The 25,069-nt window shown below is 39.5% G+C and overlaps 1 protein-coding gene across 10 annotated transcripts in view; it reads left to right on the forward strand.

Moving 5' to 3' along the window:
* The first annotated feature begins 4,865 nt into the window (after positions 1-4,865).
* Positions 4,866-25,069, forward strand: part of STAU2 (staufen double-stranded RNA binding protein 2) — a 320,763-nt gene continuing 300,559 nt past the window's right edge. For 2 of the 10 annotated variants that reach the window (XM_046010467.1, XM_046010469.1), the window contains exons 1-2: positions 5,451-5,541; positions 14,023-14,088. Coding sequence is in view for 4 of the 10 variants with exons in the window: in XM_046010474.1 (XP_045866430.1) it covers positions 14,071-14,088 (18 nt within the window). In the remaining 6 variants the exon portion in view is untranslated. Of the gene's footprint in view, positions 4,889-5,417; positions 5,542-5,908; positions 5,928-6,162; positions 6,182-14,022; positions 14,089-25,069 lie in introns of those variants that run through there. The other 8 variants (XM_046010474.1, XM_046010473.1, XM_046010472.1 and 5 more) reach the window with 8 other exon arrangements.

A 25,069-nucleotide genomic window follows, 5' to 3' on the forward strand; every position in this document is an offset into this window, starting at 1 on the left:
CCCTCTGATGCTCCCTCTGATTGTGCTCTCTCACTCTTTCTCTCACCTTCTCAAATAAATAAAATCTTTTAAAAAAATATTAGGTCAATCATCACAGCAGAAGTAGTAATATTAATAATAATAATAATACTATGAAAATGGAACATGCCATTCAAAAGACAGCCTACCCAGGATAGAAGGAAAATATCCATGAACAGAAAAATTGTTTCTATGAGTGCATTGTACTGTGGATAAACATAGTACAAGTACATATTCAATAAAAGAACCCAGTTTACAGATTATAAAACACAGATTGAAATGAAAAAGCAGATTGCAAACCTATCTCATTTTGTATTTTGGCAAGTAAGCTTGAAATTGAGACATAATGCCAGTAAATAGCTAATAAATAAATTAGAATGAAAATATCAGACAGAACATAGGTGACTCAAATTTCTGGCATGGTGGGAAGTATAGATATATTCAAGAAAAAAAAACATTTTTTAGAGAGAAGATGATAGATACGAAGGAAAAAGAAAAGTCAATATAACCGTAATTCATTCCCTATTATTTATTCCAAAAATAGTTGTTGGACATTATGTTTCATGAGACTTAAAAGAACCTCTGCATACTTCATTAAATAAAATTTTGTTTCCTTACTCTTAATGATTATATTTACAACATAATTTATTTCTACTCATTTTTTTAGTACAGTTAAGACAGCTGACATCATAATGTTGCAGAATTTCTTTTCCTTTGGTGCACATGGTTCTTGGTCACACCACTTCAAAGAATGAAGAGGTAGACCAGACAAAGAGTGGTGGGCAGCAAAGCAAAGTTTATTGAGCCATAATTCAAAGCTCCCAAGGAGGAGGGAGGGGACCCAAGAGGGTTGCCACTGGTGATTCTAAGTCTAGGGGTTTTTATGGGCTTGTTGGTGGGCTTTTTAAATCTGATTAATCCTCCATGAGCCTATTGCCAAATCAGGTTTTTGTCTTCTACCTATCACGTGGGAAAGGGTGGAGGGCTCCTGCCAGTGTGGTGTAAAATCCTTTAAAGGGTGGTTTCCCCTTCAGGTGGGGCCCCTTGTCCCTGCCTGCCTTTCTTCCAACTATCCTTCATTATTAATAACTATTTTGTCATCATTATTGTGGAAAAATTAATGATTTCCAAACAATCAATTTATTTGTGAGCACACAAATACACTGGGAATTTTCCAGAATGCAATTCTACTAGAGGTAAAGGATTTGGAAATGCTTATTTCATTCATTTATTCATTCATTCCTCTGTAAGTTCCTCTGTAAGGAGGAGAAAGATTTCACAGATTTTTTTCCATTGTTCTGTGTCCCTGGGCCATAAACAGTACTGGCATATAGTAGGTTCTCTGCAAATGTTTGTCGAATTCACCATCCACTCATTCAACAAGAACTTATTGATCACCGTAGGTGGTTTCTGCTAGATGCTGAAGAAGCAAAGATAAGGAAGTCATTGTTCTTGTCTTCGAGGAGCTGAAGGTATACTGGAAGAAACACATACCCTGTAGTGATAAAAATAAGTTGAGATGAACATATAAAGGAGAGTAATTTATATAGTGGGCACTGGGGCTAGATGAATTTTACAGGGAAACAGATGTTAAGAGAAGGATGTAATAATACAAGAAAAGAGAGGGGGCTCCTGGGTGGCTCACTTGGAAAAGCATGGGACTCTTGACCTTGAGATTGTGAGTGTGCGCCCCATGTAGGGCATAAAGATTGCTAAAAACAAAACAAAAAAACCTATTTTTTAAAGAAGATTTTATTTATTTGACAGAGAGAGACACAGTGAGAGAGGGAACACAAGCAGGAGGAGTGGGAGAGGGAGAAGCAGGCTTCCTGCCGAGCAGGGAGCCCCATGCGGGGCTCGAACCCAGGACCTTGGGATCATGACCTGAGCCGAAGGCATACACTTGATGATTGAACTACCCAGGCACCCCCCCCCCCCAAAAAAAACTTTAAAAAATATATATGAAAAGAGAGAACATATTTGGAAGAGAAAACATGGCTTGTGATTCTGAAATCTGTCCCATTCAAATTGCTCAAACCTGACAAAGATGAATTTGAAAGTATGTTTTTCTTATGTTTGAATATTTGACTCCATGGTACCTGCTGAAGATGAATTGATAAATCGATTGCCTTTTTTTTTTTTTTTTTTTTTTTTTGACAGAGAGAAATCACAACTAGGCAGAGAGGCAGGCAGAGTGAGAGGGGGAAGCAGGCTCGCCGCTGAGCAGAGAGCCTGATGCGGGGTTCGATCCCAGGACCCCGGGATCATGCCCTGAGCCGAAGGCAGAAGCTTTAACCCACTGAGCCACCCAGGCGCCCCTGAAATATTTTATTTTAAAGTAAAATCTTCAGAAGATCATAGGTTTATGTGTGGATTTCTGTGTCACTCAGGTGATTTCATGCACCGATGCTACACACACACTCACACACACACACACGCACCTTGAGTAACTGAAAGTGGTTTCAAGCTTAACAACAAATTTATCTCTGATTATCATAGCTTGAAGGGGAGCAGAATATGTGACCCCCAAATATGCCGCTTTGGGATGTAGTTATTTTGAGCTGAAGACAATCAAGACCCAGCGACTCAAGAAGGGCTTTATCTCTTTTAGCTAAATAATTTAGATATGGGGTCTGGCTCAGAGAGAGCTATAACTGGAGATATATTTTATCTGAATGACTTATCTGTATGGCAGGACAAACATCTAATTACCAAACATATGGTCTTCTTATCATCCTCTGAATCACCCTTCTCCCATTTGAAACCCCAGGCTCCTATCCCATTTCTTCATTTAAGATGGCATATAAACCTCGATTGTCTGACTTGTCCTTGGGTCTTTTGTGCTTATGGGGCTCCCAGAGGTATATGTAGTTAGTGTTTCTCTTGTTACTCTGTTTTTTATCCGTTTACTGTCCAAAGAATCTAGGAGGGTAAAGGAAAATTTTCCCTCCCCAACAGAATTTTAAAAAATCAGTCTGTTTGGGGTTAAATGTAACATGCCCATGGTCCCTTAGCAAGTGGATAACTGAAGACTTAAAATCAGCTAGAAAGTTAACAGGGGCGCCTGGGTGGCTCAGTCGGTTAAGCAGCTGCCTTTGGCTTGGGTCAGGTCCCAGGGTCCTGGGATGGAGTCCCGCATCAGGCTCCCTGCTCAGTGTGCAGCCCTCTTCTCCCTCTCCCTCTCCCCTTGCTCCTGCTCACTTGTGCTCTCTCTCAAATAAATAAAATCTTTGGGGCACCTGGGTGGCTCAGTGGGTTAAAGCCTCTGCCTTCGGCTCAGGTCATGATCCCAGGGTCCTGGGATCGAGCCCCACATCGGGCTTTCTGCTCTCCTCTCTCTCTCTCTCTGCCTGCCTCTCTGCCTACTTGTGATCTCTGTCTGTCAAATAAATAAATAAAATCTTTAAAAATAAATAAATAAATACAATCTTTAATAAAAGTAAAATAAAATAAAAAAAGTTACAAAGGAGGCAAAGTTTTCAATTAACTTTAAATGTCTGAATCAGAGGGGATGAAATTTCTAACCACTCTAGAGTCTTTCAAAAGCATAAACTCATCCATTTATTCCAAATGCATTTACTTCCACCTCTTGCTATTGGATGCTGGAGCTACAAAGATAAATGGACATGGAGCCTGCCCTTAAAGGTGCACTGTTTGGTGAGGAGAGATGGGCTCAATACAATTCAATATAGCTACAGTGCCAGAGAGAGAGAGAGAGTCAGGAGACAGCTCAGAGGACTCAGAAAATGCCTCTCAAGGAGCTGATTTTAGAATTATTTGAAGGATGATTTCTTCATCCAGTGAGGGGGGATGGAGTAGAGGGAGAGGGTAAGAGCCTATGGGAAGACACAAAAGTGGTAGGCTTGTTTGGAGAACTGCTGGTTGATGCTAGGCTGGAGAAGCTAGAAGTCAATAGGACTAGTGTAGGTTTAGGGAGCATCAGCATGTTAAGTGTGTGGGAACTGACAGAGGTAAAGAGGAGGAGTTTAGGAAAGTTCTAAGAGGAAAATGTAGCAGTAGCTACTATAGTACCATATGCCAGGCCCAGTTTAAAGGGCTTTATATACAATCACAGTTAAATACATATCATATGTAATCTCTTGAACGAAAGGAAAAACAGACTCACTGAATAAGTAACATGCCCATCCTGAAGTTAGCAAGTGGATAACCAGGCTTGCTTATCTAATTCTGGTTCCATTGGCTTAACCACTAGGCTATTATTGTCTCCCCAGTTGTAGATAGAACTATCAGTTTTAGGTGATGACTGAAATCAGGCTTGGTAGAAGGAACCCTGGGAATAATAATGCAAATGCGGAATTTGGGAAAACAAAGTAATAATTCTATTTCTAGACTTACTTTATTGTCAAATTATTTTTGGTGCCATTCAGTAAGTGAAGGGTTGGATTTCACTGGGCTTAGCCGGGTTAAGTCATCTGGACATCTGTAACCCACATCAAAACCAGGATGATTCAAGAAGTAATTCGAGTTTTCTGGCACTCTTGCCTCAACAATCTAGGATCTAGGGCACTGTTCTAAGATGGTTCTCATTTTTTGTTCTAAGGATTTCTTTTTAATGAACCAATAGGTTTTGTGTGTGTGTGTGTGTGTGTGTGTGTGTGTGTGTTTTGGTGGAGGAGTATGTTTGGCCATGCTGCCGATCTTGGAGAGAGGTGATTACTGATCACTAGTGTTTTCTGGGCGAGACAGTTGCACTGACCCCCTCCTCTCCTCCCCCGCCCCCCTCCTCCCTGAGTCTGGAAAGGTGCAGGATCCGCTAAACCGTGCATTGCACAGCGGCGGCCGGAGCAGACGCGGGATGGTCGCGTGTCCCCAGCAGAGCAGAGGGGGGCAGCCAGAGAACCTGGGGAAGGTACGGGCAGAGAATCTGGGCGCGTAGCGGCGTCTAGAAAGAGCAGAAGGTCAGCTGGGCGGTGGAGGCAGCTGCCGAGTGCAGGTGGGAAGGAGCTGCCTCAGGCCCACCCTTTGCAGCCGAGGGGGTGGGGAGCCAGGTCGAGGAGCCGAACGGAGGACCGGGAGACTGCGGACTGGGCGCGCTCCCCTGCATTCTCTAGCTCTCCTTTCCTAGGCCTCAGAGAACGGCCTTCGGCTCGGGGCCCACTGTGCTGGCGCCAGTAAGCAGCGCCCGCGGCGTCGGCTGCTGCGGGGGGCCGGACGGCCGCCAGGGGGCGGGAGCGGCGCCGCAAACAATGGCCGCGCTCGGCCGCGGGCGGGCAGGAGGAGGAACGCAGCTAGGGTCGGCGCGGGGCGCGCGGCCCGGGTCCGCGGAGGGCCGGGAGCGCGCGCGCGCGCCGGGCTGACTGGGGCGCGGGAGCGGCTGCGCAGGCGGGGGCGCGCGGCGCGAGCCCGGGAGGGCGCGGCGGGAGCGCAGGGAAGGCGGGCGGAGGCGGGGGGCGGGGAGCCCGAGGGGTGGAAGCCGGCGGCGGCGGCGGCGGCCGAGCGGGGTCAGTTCTCTGTAGTGCTTGCCAATGTTGGAGCCGTCTGCAAAGTGTCCCTGGCAAGAAGGTAAATACCCTCGTTGGGGGCGTCTGGGAGGCCTCGACTTCCGCCCCGCTGGCGGAGGAGACAGAGGGCGCTGGGGAGCCTTGCAGGTCCGCTGCGCGCGGCGAACCCCGAGAAGAGCGGCCCCTTAGCGGCCTCCCCTCCCCCGCGCTTTCCCTCCCTCCTCGGGCTCTCTCCTGGCGGGAGGGGGAGGGGAGGATGACGGTGGGGGTGCTGAGGAGCCGGGGACGGGGCGAATGAATTGGGGGGGGGGGCGTGTGTGGAGGGGGTGGGACGACACAGGTGTCCGGAGGGGAGGAGCCGGGAGGAAGGCTTGGAGGCCGGCGTAAATGTAATGCCGGGGTTGCGGGGGGTGGGGGAGACAGGCACCCGACGGAGGACGCTGGAAGGTGGGATCTTGGGGGCCCCGGTGGCAACAGCCGGGAGAGGGGACGGTGGGTGAAGTGGTGGTGTGGGAGGGAGGGAGGGGGAGGGCCTGAAGGTGGGTCCCTGCGGAGGGGAGGGAAGGGAAGGGGAAGGGATGGAGCGAGGCCCTTGAAGGGTCTGCGGGAAATGGCCCTAGGGGCGCGCCGGGGGGTGGTGCTGGTGGCTATTTCTGTATAATGGGCAAGTGGTGAAGACGTAACACGCCGAAATGGGGAAGGTAGGTGGGGCCGAGGGGACAAAATATATCCTATGACAGGCAAGTTCTGCTGTGGCTCGTAGGAACTACTACCGTGATGGCTCGGCTTAAAGGGGTAGTTGGCAGTTAGTGACCTTGCCGAGGTGAAGGGAGTTGGGAGGAGAGACGAAGATCAGTTACAGAATCCGCTGTGTGAGGGCAGAGCCTCCAGCCCCTCCCGGGGGGAGCCGGGATTATGGTGAGGGGAGTGTTCTGCAGAGGCAATCGAGGAGACGCTGAACTGGGATTCTTGGGGCGGGGGGCGGGGATAATGGCTTCGGGGGTTCTGGAAGTTCCTGGAAATATGTGCAGAATTTTGCATTTGTGAACAATTTTCTTGGGAAAGGGTCTGTACTCGGCGTGACCCGCCTCCTCCCTCCCCCCAAAAGGTTAAGAACTACTACTGGTGTAGAGATGGGCCGTTCAATTAAGGGAATGTACTAACGGATTTTAAAGTGGGTGGTTCCTGCAGAAACGATAGAGATGATGCTTTAAAGGTATATTACTGTTAGCTGAAAACCCTTATTTTTTTTTTAAGGATTTTATTTATTTATTTGACAGAGATCACAAGTAGGCAGAGAGGCAGGCAGAGAGAGAGAGGAAGGGAAGCAGGCTCTCCACTGAGCAGAGAGCCCGATGCGGGGCTCCATCCCAGGACGCTGGGATCGTGACCTGAGCCGAAGGCAGAGGCTTTAACCCACTGAGCCACCCAGGTGCACCGAAAACCCTTATTTTTAATGTTTAATTTCACAATTTTGGTGAACTTTTGCTGACCATTGCTTCTCTTCTGATGCATCCTTACATTTTAAGAAACCGTGGTGGACACTTGAATTCAAAATTGTGATGGGAAGGCAGGATAATAGTAACCTTGTAGGAGAGAAAATTGCAACATTTCTCCGGAAGGGTATTTCTTTCCTAGTCCTTTCTGAAGACGATTCAATTATATTGTTGTGAATTGAACTGCAGTGGGGAAAAAAAATCTTGGTTAATGAAACAGTCAAAACTAAGACACCCTGCATTCTCAGTTGTTTTGTAATATGGCAAGTGTTTAATTTTTTAGTTTGTCTATATTTTACTGCAAACCAGAGATCTCATATATCACTTGAATTGTACATTTGCTGCATTTTGCAGTAGGCCTGTATTAAATTTGTGAGGCATTTATACCAAACTATGTGGTGTGTCTGCTGGGTTTTTTTTTCAGTTCAAGTCAACATTGCCACATTTCATTACATAGCAGTGCAGTTTGAAATTTATTCCCAAGTGATTATTCGTTGGTAGGATATAGTGCATATTTCCTAGCAAATCACTGAATTTTTCCTCAGAAATCCAGAAAAATGTTGTTGTATAATCAGAATATGTATTGGTAACTACAAATAGAATGGCATATAATTTTTAAGTTTTAACTTTTTATTTGGAAATAATTTCAAGTTTATAGAATAGTAGCAAGAATAAAAATAATACAAAGAAACTCCTGTAATCTTTACTCAGATTCACCTGTTACCATTTTACCCAGTTATCACTAGATCTCTGTCAGTCACATGTACATAGTATTTTTTTCCTGGACCACTTGAGGGTAAGTTACATTATTATGTCTCTTTATTCCTAATCAGCATGGAAAGCCATATACATTTTATATTTTAGTTTACTTGGCTTGCCTGGAATGAAGTTCTAGGAAAGAGTGGGTTGGTTTGTTTTTCAGCAAAGAATATAAAAAATATCCAAGATGATCATCAAATTTTTAGTGTGTAAACAATACAGAAAGTGAGTTGGGTGATTTTCCTGTTTGGGATCAGATTCTGGAAGATATAATTGGTTAATACGTTGGGGTTTTTTCTTTGTAGCTAACTTCTTTACTACTATGCTCTCCTTTTATTCTCTTTGAGTTCTGGGTGTCATCATGTGTACAGATCATAATAAAGAGAGAAAAATCTAGATATTGCAAAATTGAATTGTGTTAATATTAGAATAGTTGGAGGCATGCATAGTATGATCAAATTATGTGTAGATATATTTGTGCCTTCTATAGGTACTCAAAATATAAATGAGTATGTAGAATCCATAATAGTTATAATTTATATTTATGTATATATAACCATTTGATTTTAAATAAATCCCCAGAGTTCTATATAGGAGACTTAACTTTACGTTGTCCTAGAGGTCAAGACCTTTGTGACAGGAAAATTTTTAAGAAGTGAAGTCTTTATGAATTTAATGTATAATAAAGAGATGATTACTTCAACCAGACCATACTAGTCTTTAATCCTAGCAGTGGACTATGGGAATGTAATGCAACTTCTAGAAAAGTGGAGATAACACCTACATTCCAAGGTGATGAGTATTAAATGAATTAATATAAAAATGGCAAAATATAGGATGTTATATATAACAATAGTGTCTGATAAATGTTGTTTTCTTTTTTTCTTGGTTGGTGGTGAGATTTCTATATACTTAGATTCTTTCATAGGCTCTTAGGAGATAATTAAAATTTATACTAAATTATTTTGATTTCTTATGTAAAAGTTTTTTGAGTCATACTTTTAAAAAGAAATGAGAATTTAAAAAATCAGTTTTTATTTTTTATTTTTTTTTTTTTTTAAAGATTTTTTATTTATTTATTTGACAGAGAGAGAGATCACAAGTAGGCAGATAGGCAGGCAGAGAGAGAGGAGGAAGCAGGCTCCCCGCGGAGCACAGAGCCCGACGCGGGGCTCGATCCCAGGACCCTGAGATCATGACCCGAGCCGAAGGCAGCGGCCCAATCCACTGAGCCACCCAGGCGCCCCAAAAATCAGTTTTTAAAAAAATTATTTATTTATTTAATTGACAGAGAGAGTGATCACAAATAGGCAGAGAGGCAGGCAGAGAAAGAGAGGGAGGGAAGCCGGGTCCCTGCTGAGCAGAGAGCCTTATGCGGGGCTGGATCCCAGGACCCTGAGATCATGACCTGAGCAAAAGGCAGAGGCTTAACCCACTGAGCAACCCAGGTACCCCCCAAAATCCATTTTTGAATGCTTTTTAAGGACCCCATGAATTTTTTAGGGTAAGAATTTTTAAGCTGATACTTAGTTTTATGGTATTTTGGAGCCTAAGAATGGAGGAAGTAAATGTTTTTGATTTTTATATTGTCGAACAAGACATTTAAGTGAGGATTACCTGTCAGTTGTGGGATGGGTGCTGATATAAAAATTTATAGATAAATTAATAATGCCAATTTATGAAGCAGTGTTTAATTGTTGAGGATTTTATAGATTGAATTTTGTATAGCTTTCAACTTACCAGCTGGGCAAAATGTAATAATAAGTGCAGCAAGTTATGTTAGCAGTACATTTCAGATACACGTTGGACCTCCAGTTCTTCATGAGCAACAAATTTGCTACAGTTAGTAGTGCCCTCTCTCCATAAACTGCCCTGCCTGTTTTCATTTAGTAGCTTGGAATCTGGAACTGCATGTCCTAATGTGCCTGACTGGATATCACTGTAGGGCATTTTTCAGACATGTGAATAGGTTTCTCTAAAAGTACTTAGCTGTAATTGGAATGAACTATAGCTGGAAACTTTTTGACAGAGGAAGGAGAGGTGGATTTTATGATATCATGGGCAGTATAAAACTGTTCTGCATTTTATTGATATTTTATCAAGTTGTTTTAAATTTAGGACAGTAGATCTGGCATGTCTGTAAAGGAGAAAGGAGGTGTTAAAGACGTGCCACTGGGCATTCTGAATTGTCCATAGTGTGGTTGCAAATTATAATTTTTGTATTGATGTAAATGTAGTAAAATTTGTTGGTAAAAAAGGAGGAACTTCAGAAGATTGTCCAGTTACCTCACAGAGTGCTATTATAGACATAGTTTCATGTTTTAATTTATACAGATCTTTATAATTGTAAAAAAGAGGCTTACAGAATACTTAAAATTGTATGGTCAATTTTAAGCAAATAGGTGCTTTTGTTTTTGTTTCTTCTTACAACTACCTTTTGTATATCAGAAGATTAGAACTTTAAAAAATGTACTCATATCTTACTGTGCTTACTTTTTGGAATCAGCCACTAGTATTACAGACTCTGATATTAAAGAACACCTGTATATTTATTACAGTGCTACTTATAATGGCCAAATTATGGAAGCAACCTAAGGGTCCATCAACAGATGAATGGATAAAGAAGATGTGGTATATTTATACAGTGGAATATTATTTAGCCATGAATGAAATCTTGCCATTTGCAACAATATGGATGGATCTAGAGAATACAGTACTAAGTGAAATAAGCCAGTCAGAGAAAGACAGATACTGTATGATTTCACTTATATGTGGAATTTAAGAAACAAAATTGTTGAACAAAGGAAGAAAAAAGAGACAAACCAAAAATTAGACTCTTAACTATAGACAACAAGGGGGTGGGTGGGTGAAGTAGTGAAGAGGATTAAGAGAACACTTATGAGCACTGAGTGATGTATAGAATTGCTGAACTACTATATTGTACACCTGAAACTAATATAATGCTGTATGTTACTTACATTGGAATTAAAGCCCAAAAACTCTAATATTGAAGAAACACAAGTCTATAGACAAGCATTTGCTATATTTAGAGTCTTAAATTAAATGATACAAAATAGGATTTTTCAGATTTTGTGAGTGCTTACTAAATAATGTTAAATTCTAGAAAGTAAGGGATACTAAGTCACGGGGATGCTTTTAGTGGTTTACTCACATTTTAACTTCCAAATGAATGTTTTTCAGTTAAAAAAAATGAATATTGGTTGAGTATGTATTTTTAGTTATAGCTAGTGTATTTTAGTACCATTTGACTATTCTTAGACTTTAGTGATTTCATCTTTTGAGTAAAGTGTAAATGTTTAAGTTTCATAATTTTATCATTTTCAAGTTCTAATGTAACTCATTTGCTCATGTTAAATAGGGAATTAATTTTTTTGACCCACATAGATATGTTAATTAATACCTAAAGCACCATAGGATTATAGAACTTTAGAGTGAATGGGAATGTCTTATTTATTGTTGTATAACAAACTACCCTGGAAAGTAAAGGCTTAAAACAAACATTTATTATCTCAGTTTCTGTGGGTTAGAAATATGGGTGCAGCTTACCTGGTGCTTGTGGCTCAGAGTCTTTTTGGGTTTGCAGTAAGCTATCACTGGGACTGTGTTCTCATCTGAGAGTTTGACTGGGGGAAGATCTGCTTCCAAGCTCATTCGTATAGCCCTTGGCAAGATTCATTTGCTTGGGCGGTATTGGATTGAAGGCCTCACTTTCTTTGGGGCAAAGGCCTCTCTTAGTTCTTAGACATCTGGGCCTGTCCAAAGGGCACCATACAATATGGCAGCTAGTTTCCTTCAGAGCAAACAGGAAAGAGAATGAGAGCACTTAACACCCAAGATGGAAGTTGTGATCTTTCTGAAACCCAGTATTGTGAGTGGTATTTCATTATTTCTGTTGTATTCTGTTTGCTAGACGCTGCCTCCCACAATGATCTTAGTTTACTTTTCATAGACTTATTAAGAAAGAGGACTCAAAGACACAAAGTAATTTACCAAGGCTCGAAAGGTAATCTCCTGAAGAGCTTGGACTAAGATTCAAATTAAGTGATCCTCAGGCCTTGTGCAATTTCTAGAGCATGATTCTTTTGGAAAATATAAAATTGTTACAGATGGTGAGATACATATATATTATAAGATATATATATTTTTGTTATAAGATATAGGACATATTTCATATAATATATACTTATATATTTGTATATTCACATATAATTTTATATAAAATATTTGATATGTAAAACCTATAAAATATAAATAAATATATAAATAAAAATTATATAAATCACATATAAAAATATAATAAATATGTAATATAATAAAATGTAATAAATAAAAATAAAGTATACAAAATGAGAATATATAAATATAAAATATTTTTATATTATAAAATATATAAAATATAAATATGAGTATAAAATAATATGGATTAAAAACTATAAAATATATATGGAAAAGTTTCCAGTTCATTTTGAATTGATTCATTTCTCATCTTGAGAAAGTGGTAGCCATATGTCTATATATATGTGAATCTGTGTATGTGTGTGTGTGTATGTGTATTAAGAACCTCTGCTTCTTTTTTTTTTTTTTTAATATTTTATTTATTTGACAGAAAGAAATCACAACTAGGCAGAGAGGCAGGCAGAGAGAGAGGAGGAAGCAGGCTCCCCGTGGAGCAGAGAGCCCGATGTGGGGCTCGATCCCAGGACCCTGGGATCATGACCTGAGCCGAAGGCAGAGGCTTTAACCACTGAGCCACTCAGGCGCCCCAAGAACCTCTGCTTCTAATAGAAAGTTTAATATTAAAGTTTCAGAGCATAAAATTTTCTACCCAAGTGGTTGGATGTAGCTCTTTTGCTGCCTATCTTTTGCTGCTCTATTGCTGTGTTGTTGCTTTTTAGATAATTTTTGGGGGGGAATCTGTACATTATTTTTCTTTATCTTATTTTTTTTTAGTAGGCTCTGTGTCCAGTGTGGGACTTCAACTCACAATCCCAAGATTGAGAGTTGCATGCTCTACTGACTGAGCCAGCCAGGCACCCACATAAAGTATTTTATTTATTTATTTATTTACTTAAAAAAAATTTTTTTTACTTATTTATTTGACATACAGAGAGAGGTCACAAGTAGACAGAGAGGCAGGCAGAAAGAGAGGGGGAAGCATGCTCCCTGCCTAGCAGAGTGCCTGATGCGGGGCTCAATCCCAGGACCCTGGGATCATGACCTGAGCCAAAGGCAGAGGCTTAACCCACTGAGCCACCCAGGCGCCCAATTTTATTCCTTTATTTGAGATATAGAGAGCAAGAGAGGGGTGGGGCAGAGGGAGAGGGAGAAGCAGACTCCCTGTTGAGCAGAAAGTCTGACTTGGGGCTCAGTCCCAGGACCCTGAGGTCATTACCTGAGCCACAGGCAGGTGCTTAATCAACTTAGCCACCCAGACGTCCCCCCCCAATTTATTTTTTATGTACCTTTTAACCATTATAAGAATCTATGATTTATTTGTTCATTTATGGATTTGGGTTTTCTCCATTTCTTTGGTATCTGTTTTTAAATTAAGTGTAGAAGAGATTTACTATGTGAAAAGAAATACAACCATGGTGAGGAGGTCTGACCTAGAAGGAAACAAATCCAAATATACCAATGGGATGTGTCAGGACGGTGATTTCTTTTTCTAAAGATTTCATGTGAAGTTTTTTATGTGTGCTGTTTTTATAGTGATGATAAACAAAACCACAAACAGAAAAATAATCCAGCTAGGTAATCTTAACTGTGTACTCTTCCATACCACCTAGAGGAGTAGGCTTAATTTAGCTTATAGAGTTTGGAAACAAAGCTGTTTAAAACCTTACTAGAGAAAGGGGACTGTATATTAAGTATTAATCTGAAATTTTTAGATTATTTTTAATAGCTTCACTTTCACTAGAATTCTTTTAGAGTTGTAGAACCAGAATGGACAACGTAGATCTGGACCGTCCACTATGATAGTCAGTAGTCCCATAGGGTTATTTAAATTTAAATTAACATTAAAGAAAAGTTTAAAAAAAGTAAAGATTTACTTTCTTGGTTGCATTAGCCACATTTCAGATGTTGAATAGCCCTTTGTGGCTAGTGGCTACTGGATTAGTGCAGATAGAAAACATGCTTATCATCATAAAAGTGTTGATCTAGGTCTACTCTGTTTTATATTTGACTTTGATCAACATGTATTTAAAATGCTAATCATTGAGATCACCAACTAAGTTGAACTTTATTTCTTCATTTTCATTTTCCAGTTTTTGGAGCCGTGAGGGATACAGCAGTTTGGTCAATATTGTTTTAACATGCTTCAAATAAATCAGGTGAGTTTGTGTTAAGGCATGTCCTGCTTAATATGGTGCTTGGGCCATACATTGTGGAACATGTTAACCCAGCTTTTCTGTAACCATGACGCTGACCACTGCTTAATAGAGTGGTTACATATTATATATTCATCCTAGGAGACTGTGCAGGGCAGGTTGTTTAAGGATTATAGTAATAGTTCTGAAAGTTAACTTTTGAGTGTGCAGAGAGCACAAGGTATGTCTGGTCTTTTTGATGTTACATCCCTCCAGGACTTGGTGTATTCAGCATGTTTACAATTGTAATCTAGTTTCAGTAGGTGGCAGTTTTGCAGACTGAAAGCATTTCTAGTGACAAATCTTGTGAAGCAGTTATATCAGTGTGTTAAAGTTCCTTTTCTAGGGCACTGGAAAAGGTTAAAAGGAAATGCCTTGCTAAATAAACTTTAGCATACAGTGTCTTAGACTCACTGAAAAAAATATTTTCCTTAGGTCTTACTGTTTCTCCAAGAACTTTATATATTTAATCTTATTCTTTCTGGACAAATAGGGCATTGTATTATAATATTAGAAAATACTTTGTTTTATTTCAGATTTTATAAATTGAGAGAGAAAGTAAGTAATGTGATTGTAAGAAGTAATGACTCTTTTGTGTGCATGATTTGAGGAAGTAATACATGCTTGGCCCTACCCTGTTCAGTTCACCTTGCTTAGGTGGTACCCTCTAGTGCCTGTGCATCATACACCATCTCTAAACCAATGATTTTTAAGTTCATACTTAGTCTGTGTTCTAGACCTATGTAGCAATTCCCAGCTTGATCTCTTAACTTGGATGTCTTTATACATCTCAGAATTAACAGGGTCCCAGGAAACAATCTAAACACTTCCAATCTAAATGTTTCAGTTCCTGGGTTGGCAAGGTCATTCTAGCTGCAGGGGCTTTGCATAGATTACCTCTGCCTGGGCCTCTTTTTCCCTTCTCTGTGGTTGGCTCACTTGACTCCCAGTCCTACTATTTGCTCTCATAGTACCCTGCCCTTAATGACATTCTGACATTTGCAGTTATATTCAACTGTGTAATTGTTTGCTTAACATCTCTGTTCCTTATTAGACCATGTGCTCCATGAAGGTAGTGACTTTGTTTTTTAATCTCCCCAGGTCCTAGAATAGTTCTGGTTGCGTATGGTTTTTCATATATTTGCTGAGTAAGTGGATGGATGGTGCTAAGGTTGTCACTAAAGCAAGGAGATCTCCATTTTCAACAATAATCACACAATTGTGTTGTCAGTTTAGGTATCATATGCTTGCTTTACCCAGATGCTATTAACATAAAATCTCTTTCTTATGCAAAGTTGTTCTTTGATTTTCTCCTTGTACTAGAAAATTTTCTTGTGCAATAAATACTACTTTCATCAAAGATGTTACTAATGTAGTTTAAAGGAATCTTAAAGCTGTGCTATGCTTAGTGCTTTTTGTACTTTGATAGTTGTAGTCAAATCCCATTGGATCCATTGATGGAGCTTTATGAGATGTGACCTGCAAACTGTGTTGTAGGTTTGTGTTGATGCTAAATGTATGGATAACCTGCTGTTAATTAATACAGGTGCAATCAGAATAATTTGTTTCATATTCTACCATAGAAAGGTGGAAAGAATACTCATTTTATGCCATCAGCATCATTGAAAATTATAGATTAGTCCTAATGAAGATTTACTGTCTGTGCTACTGGTCATGTTGAGTGAGGTCTTACAATTTTAGGCAACCTTCTGCAGGGCCACACATAGCTCCCTGTGCTTTGGCTAGAAATTGTACACTGTGCTTAGAGGTATATATGCTTTGCTTGTAACACACATGGGTTTCTAGACTCACCTCAGGATCCCCTCTTATTATCAACTAAGTTTTATCGCCCGAGATGTTCAAGTCTGAGGGGAAAGATTAATCTATTTTGGAATAGAAGTTCTAAAGACTTTCTCTTCAGCCAAACTTAAAGTCGCATTGAATTCTTAAACTTAGGAATGATTGATGTTTTATCATTTTTGTGATGACTGCTTTCCCATTAGAGTGTAGGCTTTCAAGATAAATGTGAAAAGGCATTAAAAGGTGATTGAAGATGACACTTACCTTAAAGCAGTTGAGGTTTTTACTGTTTGATTTTTAACACTGTCTTTGGATTAGTACTATATTTTTGAGAGGTTTTTTTGTTTGTTGCCTTAAGATGCCTGAATAGTACTAATAGAGTCTTCCATGTGTATTCCCAGAACTACTTAAAAACCAGGCTGTTAAAATATTTTACTTGCTATTAATTCTGTCTGACATGATTATTATCAGGGAACATGGAAATGTTCCATGTTCTATTAATAGAAATGGCACTTCTGCCTTTATATTGTGCTCTTCATTTTTACTTCAGCCTTTTAAGAATGTTTGCTGTCCATGTGCTACTCATGTAGAAAAATTAAGTAGTAGAGATAAGGCAAAAGAAAAAAATCACAAATAATTCCACTCTTCTTTTACAGAGATAATCACTGCTAACATTTTGGGGTGTATACTTTTAGATTTTTTTTTTCTATGCAATTATATTTTTATGTGAATATATGTTACTTTAAAAAACTTGGATTATATAATATTCTGAAGTGACTTAATAATAATTTGTAGTTTGGAATTACTAAAATTTGTTTAATCAAACCCTTATTATTGCACAGATTTTGTATTAAAGTTAGTGCCACAGTGATTTTTTTTCTTTTTTTTACATATAACTATGTTCCTTTGTCCATTATTTTCTTATAAGTAATTACTAGAAATGGAAGTACTGGTCAAATGGTTATGCAAATTTTAAAGATATTTGATGCTAAAATACCGAAAATACAAAATTATATCTATTAGAATAATTTTATTAGACAAATTTTCAGTGTTTGAAAATGATAATTTAATTTGCTTTTCTATGATTTGCTTCTCTTTGTTGTTATTTTGTGTTTGGTCTTTTTGTGAATTGTTTACATGTGTCTACTGGTAACTTTTCCTTTTTATTTGTAAATAAAATTTTTTGGATTATACCCCCCTTTAGAGTTTTCTGAGCTAGTATTTATAATCATTACTTTATATTTTGCATTCATTATTCAACAAATAACTAGTGGGAACCTATGGTTTCCAGGGTACTATACTAAGTAGGAGTTTGGTATATTGTGGACCTTTCTTCCTGGTGATTAATTTAAACCTCCAGGGAAAGGAAACCCATTTTAACATTAAGCAGCAGCAAACATAAATTAAGAAGGCATGTGTGCCGTGAAATAATATCTTTAAATGAATGACTGAAATAAGACAAGGTTTTTGGGATTCGTGCATGAGGTAGACCTGACAGGTCATGTGTTCTACCTGGTTTAAGGGGAAGTCTGTATTAGGCAGCTGCAGCATTGGGAGAGCCCAGCAGGAGGGGATTAACAGAAGTCTCAGTAGTCTGATGGTTTCTTTGAAAGAGTGTTTGTTGGGAACGTGGTAGCTAAGAGAAATCTTTAAGGCCTGACTCAAGTGGAATGGGAAGACAGGCAGGACAAAACAGTGTTTCAGTGCCAGAAGAGTAGGAGAACTCTATAGGACAAGAGGGAGCGAGATGTTATGTAGGAAGAATAAAGGTGTACCAAGATACACTGTAAAGTGTAAAGCTAGGGTAGGATTATCAAGAAACTAAGGCCTAGAATTTAAGAGATAATTAAACCTATCTCACAGGTTTATTGTGAGGAGCAATTGAACTAATAACAGAGGCAAAATGCTTGGCATTGGCCCTGGCACTATTGCTACTGCTATTAATATTGCTGTTGCTATTGCTGTCTGGCTCTGCAGATTGGTGAGAAAGGACTGCAGACACTTAAGTTAATCATTAGAGTAGAGTAGTTGTTGGGGGAATGAAAAGCACTTGGACGTTTTTTCAAGTCCAGGTCTGCCATAAGTACTCTCCTCTTTCTTGCCATAGGCATGAAGAACTCTATTCTTTTCTCTTAAAAGCTGCTGCTACTTACTCTTAGTTATTTTTATCTCCAAGTCTGGCTGTGGAGTAGAATGTACAATCTGCCAATCTCTCTTGAAGCCATAGGATGCAGTCTGTAGTTTGAGGATTTAAAAAAATAACATAAGGAGGTTAAACTATGTAAGAAGGACTTTGGCTTTCTGTTGTGTTGACCTAACAGGATTTTTCCTCTGTGTGGCCCACTCCCAAGATGGCCCTAATGATCCCTGCTTCCTGACATTTATACCATTGTATAATCCTCTCACACATTATTTGTGAATAGAACAAATTCTTTTTTTTTTTTTTTTTAATAGAACAAATTCTATTGGTGAATAGAACCAATAGAATGTGGTGGAAGTGATGGATCATTTCCAAGGATAGGTTATAAAAGACATTGTGGCTTTTGCCTCTTCTCTCTCCCTTTGTGCTCCCCTCCCTTCTCCGCACTCCACCCCTTGCTCATTCAGAGTAGTTAGCTGCCATGTTGTGAATAGCTCTATGGAGAAGCCCATGTGGTGAGAAATTGAGGCCTAGTGCCAACAGCTAACAAGGAACTGAGACCTATAGCCAAGAGTGTGTGACTGAGTCTTCTTGGAAGCAGAAATTCCAGCCCTTGTCAAGTTTCCAACTGTAAACTCTGGCCTAGCAACATCTTGACTGCAACCTCATGAGATATCCTGAGCCAGAGCCACCCAACTAAGCTGCTGGTTGATTGCTGAACCTCAGAAACTTTGAAAAAAATAAACGCTTGTTTTTTAAGATGCTAAGTTGGGGGCAATTTGTTATGCAGCAATAATATACCCTTCCTCCTTAAAACAACCTGAGAACATATAAATATGTAAACAATGATTTTAAGACATTGGATGGCAGGTGGCATCAGACTGATCCCTGAGAGAATGGAAACACATGAGGTAAGCCCTCTATTACACCAATTTACAGTAGAGACTAAAGGTTGTGTATAGGCTGCAGTGCAAGGAGGTGGAACCAAAACAAGCTCACTTTTGTTGAGATTAGGAAAAAAGATAAGTGTTTGGGAAGGCCAAGATGGTTAGAATCACAGGGCAGAGTGCCAGAGAGAAGAGACTTGGGGGAAAAGGGGTGAGTATATAGGTAAGTAAAAAAGTGCACCCAAGCATGAAAACTTTCTGGAGATATGCAGGGGGTGCTGCTCGAGTTTTTGGCTGAGTTCTGATCTGTAGATGCATGACAAGGCCTACTCAAAGTCGGGGGAAGAACTACTGGAAAGCAGTAAGAAATCAATTTCAAGAATTTATACAAGGCATTAATAGTTTATGTCTAAATTATCCAGAGTCTAAAGACCTTTTAATACATGAGGCATTGGGAAGAGTCCTCAGAAGGCTTCAAATGATCCCAAGTAATTAACTGTGCACCAGAATAAAGTCCAGCATTAGAGGAATGCAACACAATTGAGAATTCAACAATATTTCTGGTTTTAATCATTCATTCAAAAATTGCAATGCTTGTTTCACCTTGAATAAGGGATATAATGTCTAGACAGATCAGTAAGGGAATAGAGGACTTGAACAGCATTATAAGCCAGTTAGACTAATAGACATACACAAAACACCTAGTAAGAGCAGAATACACATTTTTTTCAAGTGCACATGATATCCTACAAGTGATAGTCCATCTGTTAGATCACAAAAAACTCAATACATTTTAAATAATTGAAATCATAAAAGTATCTTCAGGCACAGTGGAATGGAGCTGGAAGTCAATAAGAATACTGAAAAACTCACAAATCTGTAGAAATTAAAAAATACACTCATAAATAACCAGGAGGGGGCACCTGGGTAGGTCAGTGTAAAGCCTGTGTCTTCGGCTCAGGTCATGATCCCAGAGTCCTGGGATGGAGCCCCGCATTGGGCTCTCTGCTTAGCAGGGAGCCTGCTTCCTCCCCTCTCTCTCTCTGCCTGCTTCTCTGTCTACTTGTGATCTCTGTCAAATAAATAAGTAAAATCTTAAAAAACAAAACAAAACAGTGGGTCAAAGAAGCAATCACAGGGGAAATTAAAAAATAATTACAGACAAATGAAAACACAACATACCATGACATAATGAGATAGAGCAAAAGCAGTGCTCAGAGAGAAATTTATAATAGTAAATACCTATGTTTAAAAAGAAGAACTCAGTGGCATCTGGGTGGCTCAGTGGTTTAAGCCGCTACCTTCGGCTTAGGTCATGATCTCAGGGTCCTGGGATCGAGTCCTGCATCGGGCTCTCTGCTCGGTAGGGATCCTGCTTCCCTTCTCACTCTCTCTGCCTGCCTCTCTGCCTATTTGTGATCTCTCTGTCAAATAAATAAATAAAATCTTTAAAAAAAGAAGAACTCAGAAGAACTGAAATCTAATTTCTCACCTTATGGAAACTAGAAAAAGAGGAGCAAATTAAACCCAAAGTGAGCCAAAGAAAGGAAATAAGAATGATTAAAGTGCAGATAAGTGAAATAGAGTATGGGAAACAATATTGAGAATCCACAAAACTAAAAGTTGGTTCTTTCAGAGGATCAACAAAATTGACAGACCTTTACCTAGACCAACAAAGGGGGAAAAAAAGCAAAGACACATTAATTAAAATCAGAAATGAAAATGGAGATATTGCTGTTGACCTTAAATAGAAAAGGTTATAAGAGAACACTGAACAACTGTATATTAGCAGTTTGGATAACCTGCATTAAATGGACAAATTCCTAGAAACACAGATTACCAAAACTGACTAAAGAAGCAATAGAAAATATAAACTGACCTATAACCAGCAAACAGATTGAATTAGTAATAAAAATAAAAAATCCCTCCCAAACAAAGTCCAGGACCAGATGCCATTACTGGTGAATGCTACCAAACATTTAAAGAAGAATTAACACAAATTCCTCTCAGATTCTTCCCAAAAATAATAGGACAGAGAATACTTCCTAACTCAATGAGACCAGCATTACTCTGAAACCAAAGCCAGACACCGTGAGAAACAATACAAAAACTACAGATTGGTATTCCTATGAGTAAGCTGTAAAAATCCTCAACAAAACACTAATAACACACTGAATCCAACAGTTTGTTTATTTATTCATTAAGATTTTATTTATTTATTTGACAGAGAGAGAGTGATGGAGAGAACACAAGCAGGGAGAGTGAGAGAGGGAAAGGTAGGCTTCCTGTCGAGGAGGGAGCTTGATGCGGGGCTTGATCCCAGGACCCTGGAATCATGACCTGAGCTGAAGGCAGGCACCTAATGACTGAGCCACCTAGGTGCCCCGGAATCCAGCCGTATATTTAAATGGTTATGCACCATGACCAAGTGGACTTTATCCAGGTGGGAAACCAGGGCAGTTCAACATAGGAAAATCAGTCAGTGTAATACACTGCATTAATAGGATGAAGGGAAACAAGCAAACATCAGCAGTTAATATGGAAGACTTTTGACAAACTATAACACTGTTTGTAATAGAAACACTCTAGAACTAGGAAGGGAAGGGAAATTCTTCAATATGATAAAGGGATTTATGAAACACCCACAGCTAACATCCAGTTTAGTAGTGAAAGACTGAAAACTTTTCTGTATGATCAGGAACAAGACAAGCATGCCTATTTTCTTTTCTTTTACTTTCCTTTCTTCCTTCTTTCTTGATTTTATTTATTTGAGAGAATGAGTGAAAGAACACAAGCTGGGGGAGGAGAAGTAGAGGGAGAAGTAGACTCCCCACTGAGCAGATGTGGGATTCCATCCTGGGACCCTGGCATCATGACATGAGCCAAAGGCAGATGCTTAACCAACTAAGCCATCCAGGCGCCCGAAGGGGACTTATTTTCACACAGCTATTCAACATTGTGGTAGGACTTACAATCAGAGAAGTTAGGCAAGGAAAAGAAAATATCCAAATTAGGAAGGCAGAAGTAAAGTTATTCCTATTTGTAGACAACATGATCCCATATATAGAAAACTCCAAAGAATCCACAAAACCCCACTAGAATTAACGTACAAATTCAGAGAAACTGTAGTTACAAATCAACACACAAAATAAAACTGTGTTTCTGTATACCAGTGGTGAACAATCCGAAAAGGAAACTAAGAAGATTGTTCCATTTAATATTGTCCAAAAGCATAAGGAGTTGAAAGATTTGTACACTGAAAACTATGAAATGTTAATAGAAATTAAAGAAGACAAATAAATGGAAACACATTCTGTGTTTATAGACTAGAAGACTTAATATTGTTGAGGTGACAATACTATGTAAAACAAGGTACAGATTAAATGAGATCTTTTTCAGAATTCTTGTGACCTTTTTGGAGAACTGGAAAAGTATATTCTTAAGTTCATATGAAATTGCAGTGGTCTCAAATAGCCAAAACTCTGTTCTTGAAAATGAATAGAGTTGGAGGACTCATACTTCCCCATTTCAAAACATATTATAAAGCTACAGTCGTCAAAACAGTGTGGTACTGACATAAGGATAGACATATAAACCAGTGGAATAGAACTGAGAGGAGAGACATAAACTAATATATAAAAATTATATTGTTGTATATAACATTATATATATGTATATATATATGTACAAATGATCTTTGACAAGAATGGCATGACCACTCAGTATAAGAAAATATAATTTTCTTTTTAAGATTTTATTTACTTATTTGACAGAGATAGCAAGAGAGGGATCACAAGCAGAGGGAATGGGAGAGGGAGAAGCAGATTTTCGCTGAGCAGGGAGCCCGAAGTGGGGCTCCATCCCAGGAGCCTGGGATCGTGACCTGAGCCAAAGGCAGACGTCTAACCGACTGAGCCACCCAGGTGCCCTGAAAGATTATCACTTAACAAATAGTTTTGAGACAACTAGATACCCACATGCAAAAGAATAAACTTGGATCCCTACCTCACACCACATGAAACTATTAACTCCAAATGGATCAATGACCTAAATATAAGAACTAAAACCCTGACAACTCAACAACAAAACAATAAACAACCCAACTAAAAAATTAGCAATGACTTGAATGGACAGTTCTCTAAAGAAGATAAACAAATGGCCAATGTACATGTGCTTTTTAAAAAATTTAAAAAATTTAATTCTTTTTATATTTAAGACTTTAAAAAATTTATTTGAGAGAGAGAGTCGGAGAGAATGCACAGGGAGTGTGGTAGAGGGAGAGGGAGAAGCAGATTCCCTACTGAGACAGGAGCCTGATGCGGGGCTTGATCTCAGGACATGTCAGTAATGACCTGAGCAAAAGGTAGATGCCCAACCAACGGAGCTACCCATGTGCCCTGGCCAGTATGCATATGAAGAAATACTCAACCTTGTTAATGATAAGGGAAATGCAAATGAAAACCACAACGACATGCCACTTCATGCCCACTAAAATGGCTAGAATAAAACAACAAAAACAGTAACAAGTGTTGGTGAGGATGTAGAGGAACAAATCCTTGTACATTGCTGGTGGGAATGTAAAATGGTTCACCTTCTGTGGAGAATGGTTTGGCAGTGCTTTAAAAAATTAAACATAGAATTAGCCTATGACCCAGTCATTCAGCTCTTAGGTGTATACCCAAAAGAACTAAAAACAGGTACTCATATACATATACACACTTTTCTTTTTTTAAGATTTTATTTATTTATTTGACAGATCACAAGTAGGCAGAGGCAGGCAGAGAGAGAGGGGGAAGCAGGCTTCCCGCTGAGCAGAGAGCCCAATGTGGGGCTTGATCCCAGGACCCTGAGATCATGACTGGAGCTGAAGGCAGAGGCTTACCCCACTGAGCCACCCCGGCGCCCCTGTACACACTTGTTAATAGTAATACTATTTATAGTAGCTTAATGATGGAAACAGTCCAAATGCCTGTAGATGGATGAATGGGTAAATAAATTTTGGTATAAACATACCATTTACTATTAATTCAGCTATATATAAAAAACTGAAACCAAACAAAACTGAAGTACTGGGGTGCCTGGGTGGCTCAGTGGGTTAAGCCTCTGCCTTCGGCTCAGGTCATGATCTCAGGGTCCTGGGATAGGGCCCCGCATCAGGGATCTCTGCTCAGCAGGGAGCCTGCTTCGTCCTCTCTCTCTGCCTGCCTCTCTGCCTACTTGTGATCTCTGTCAAATAAATAAAATCTTAAAAAAAAAACAAACCAGAAAACAACAACAACAACAAAAAACCCTGAAGTACTGATACATGCTGCAGTGTGGTGAACCTTGGCAACATTTCGCTAAGTGAAATAAGTTAGACACAAGGGTCACATATATTGTATGATTCCATTTATATAAAATACCCATAATGAGTAAACCTATGTAAACAGAACTCAGACTGATGTTTGCTAGGGCCTAAGGCTAAGGGAAATAGGGAGCAGCTGTGTAATGGGTACAGAAATTATTTTGGAGGCAATAAAAATGTTTTGGAACTAGTTAGAGGTGGTAGTTGCACAACATTGTGAATGTACTAAATGCCACTGATTTGTTCAGTTAAAAATGTTTAATTTGATGCTATGTCCATTTCACCTCAAAAAAAATTTAAGGAGTTGGATTCAAGATGGTGATGTAGGAAGATCCTGAGCTTGCTCTTCTCATAACAAATAACTACATATGGAATAATTTCCTCTGGGGAAAAAAAAAAAAAACAACCTCAAGACTGGATGAACAGAGCCCTCTACAACAAAGGACAAAAAAGACAGCATTGAGTTGGAGAGAAGAGGCAGATACACCATCTTGCAAAAATGCCCATCCCAGGTGTGATACACAATCAGAAGGGAACTAAAAAATACAAAACTTTTCCTGAGGAGTAGGAGGTTAGAGCTTCACATCAGGCATCCTAATCCTTAGGTCCTGTATAAAAGAGAAAAGCCACCTAAACACCAGGCTTTGACAACTACTTGGGATTATATCCAGAGAAACCATAAAATTAGGGAATGGAGAACACACTCTTAGAGGATTTGCACATATACTTACCCCAGGACCAGAACAAAAGTACCAATTTGAAAAGAGCCTTTGT

Source organism: Meles meles, chromosome 1, assembly GCF_922984935.1.
Source record: "Meles meles chromosome 1, mMelMel3.1 paternal haplotype, whole genome shotgun sequence".
NCBI classification, from domain to species: domain Eukaryota; kingdom Metazoa; phylum Chordata; class Mammalia; order Carnivora; family Mustelidae; genus Meles; species Meles meles.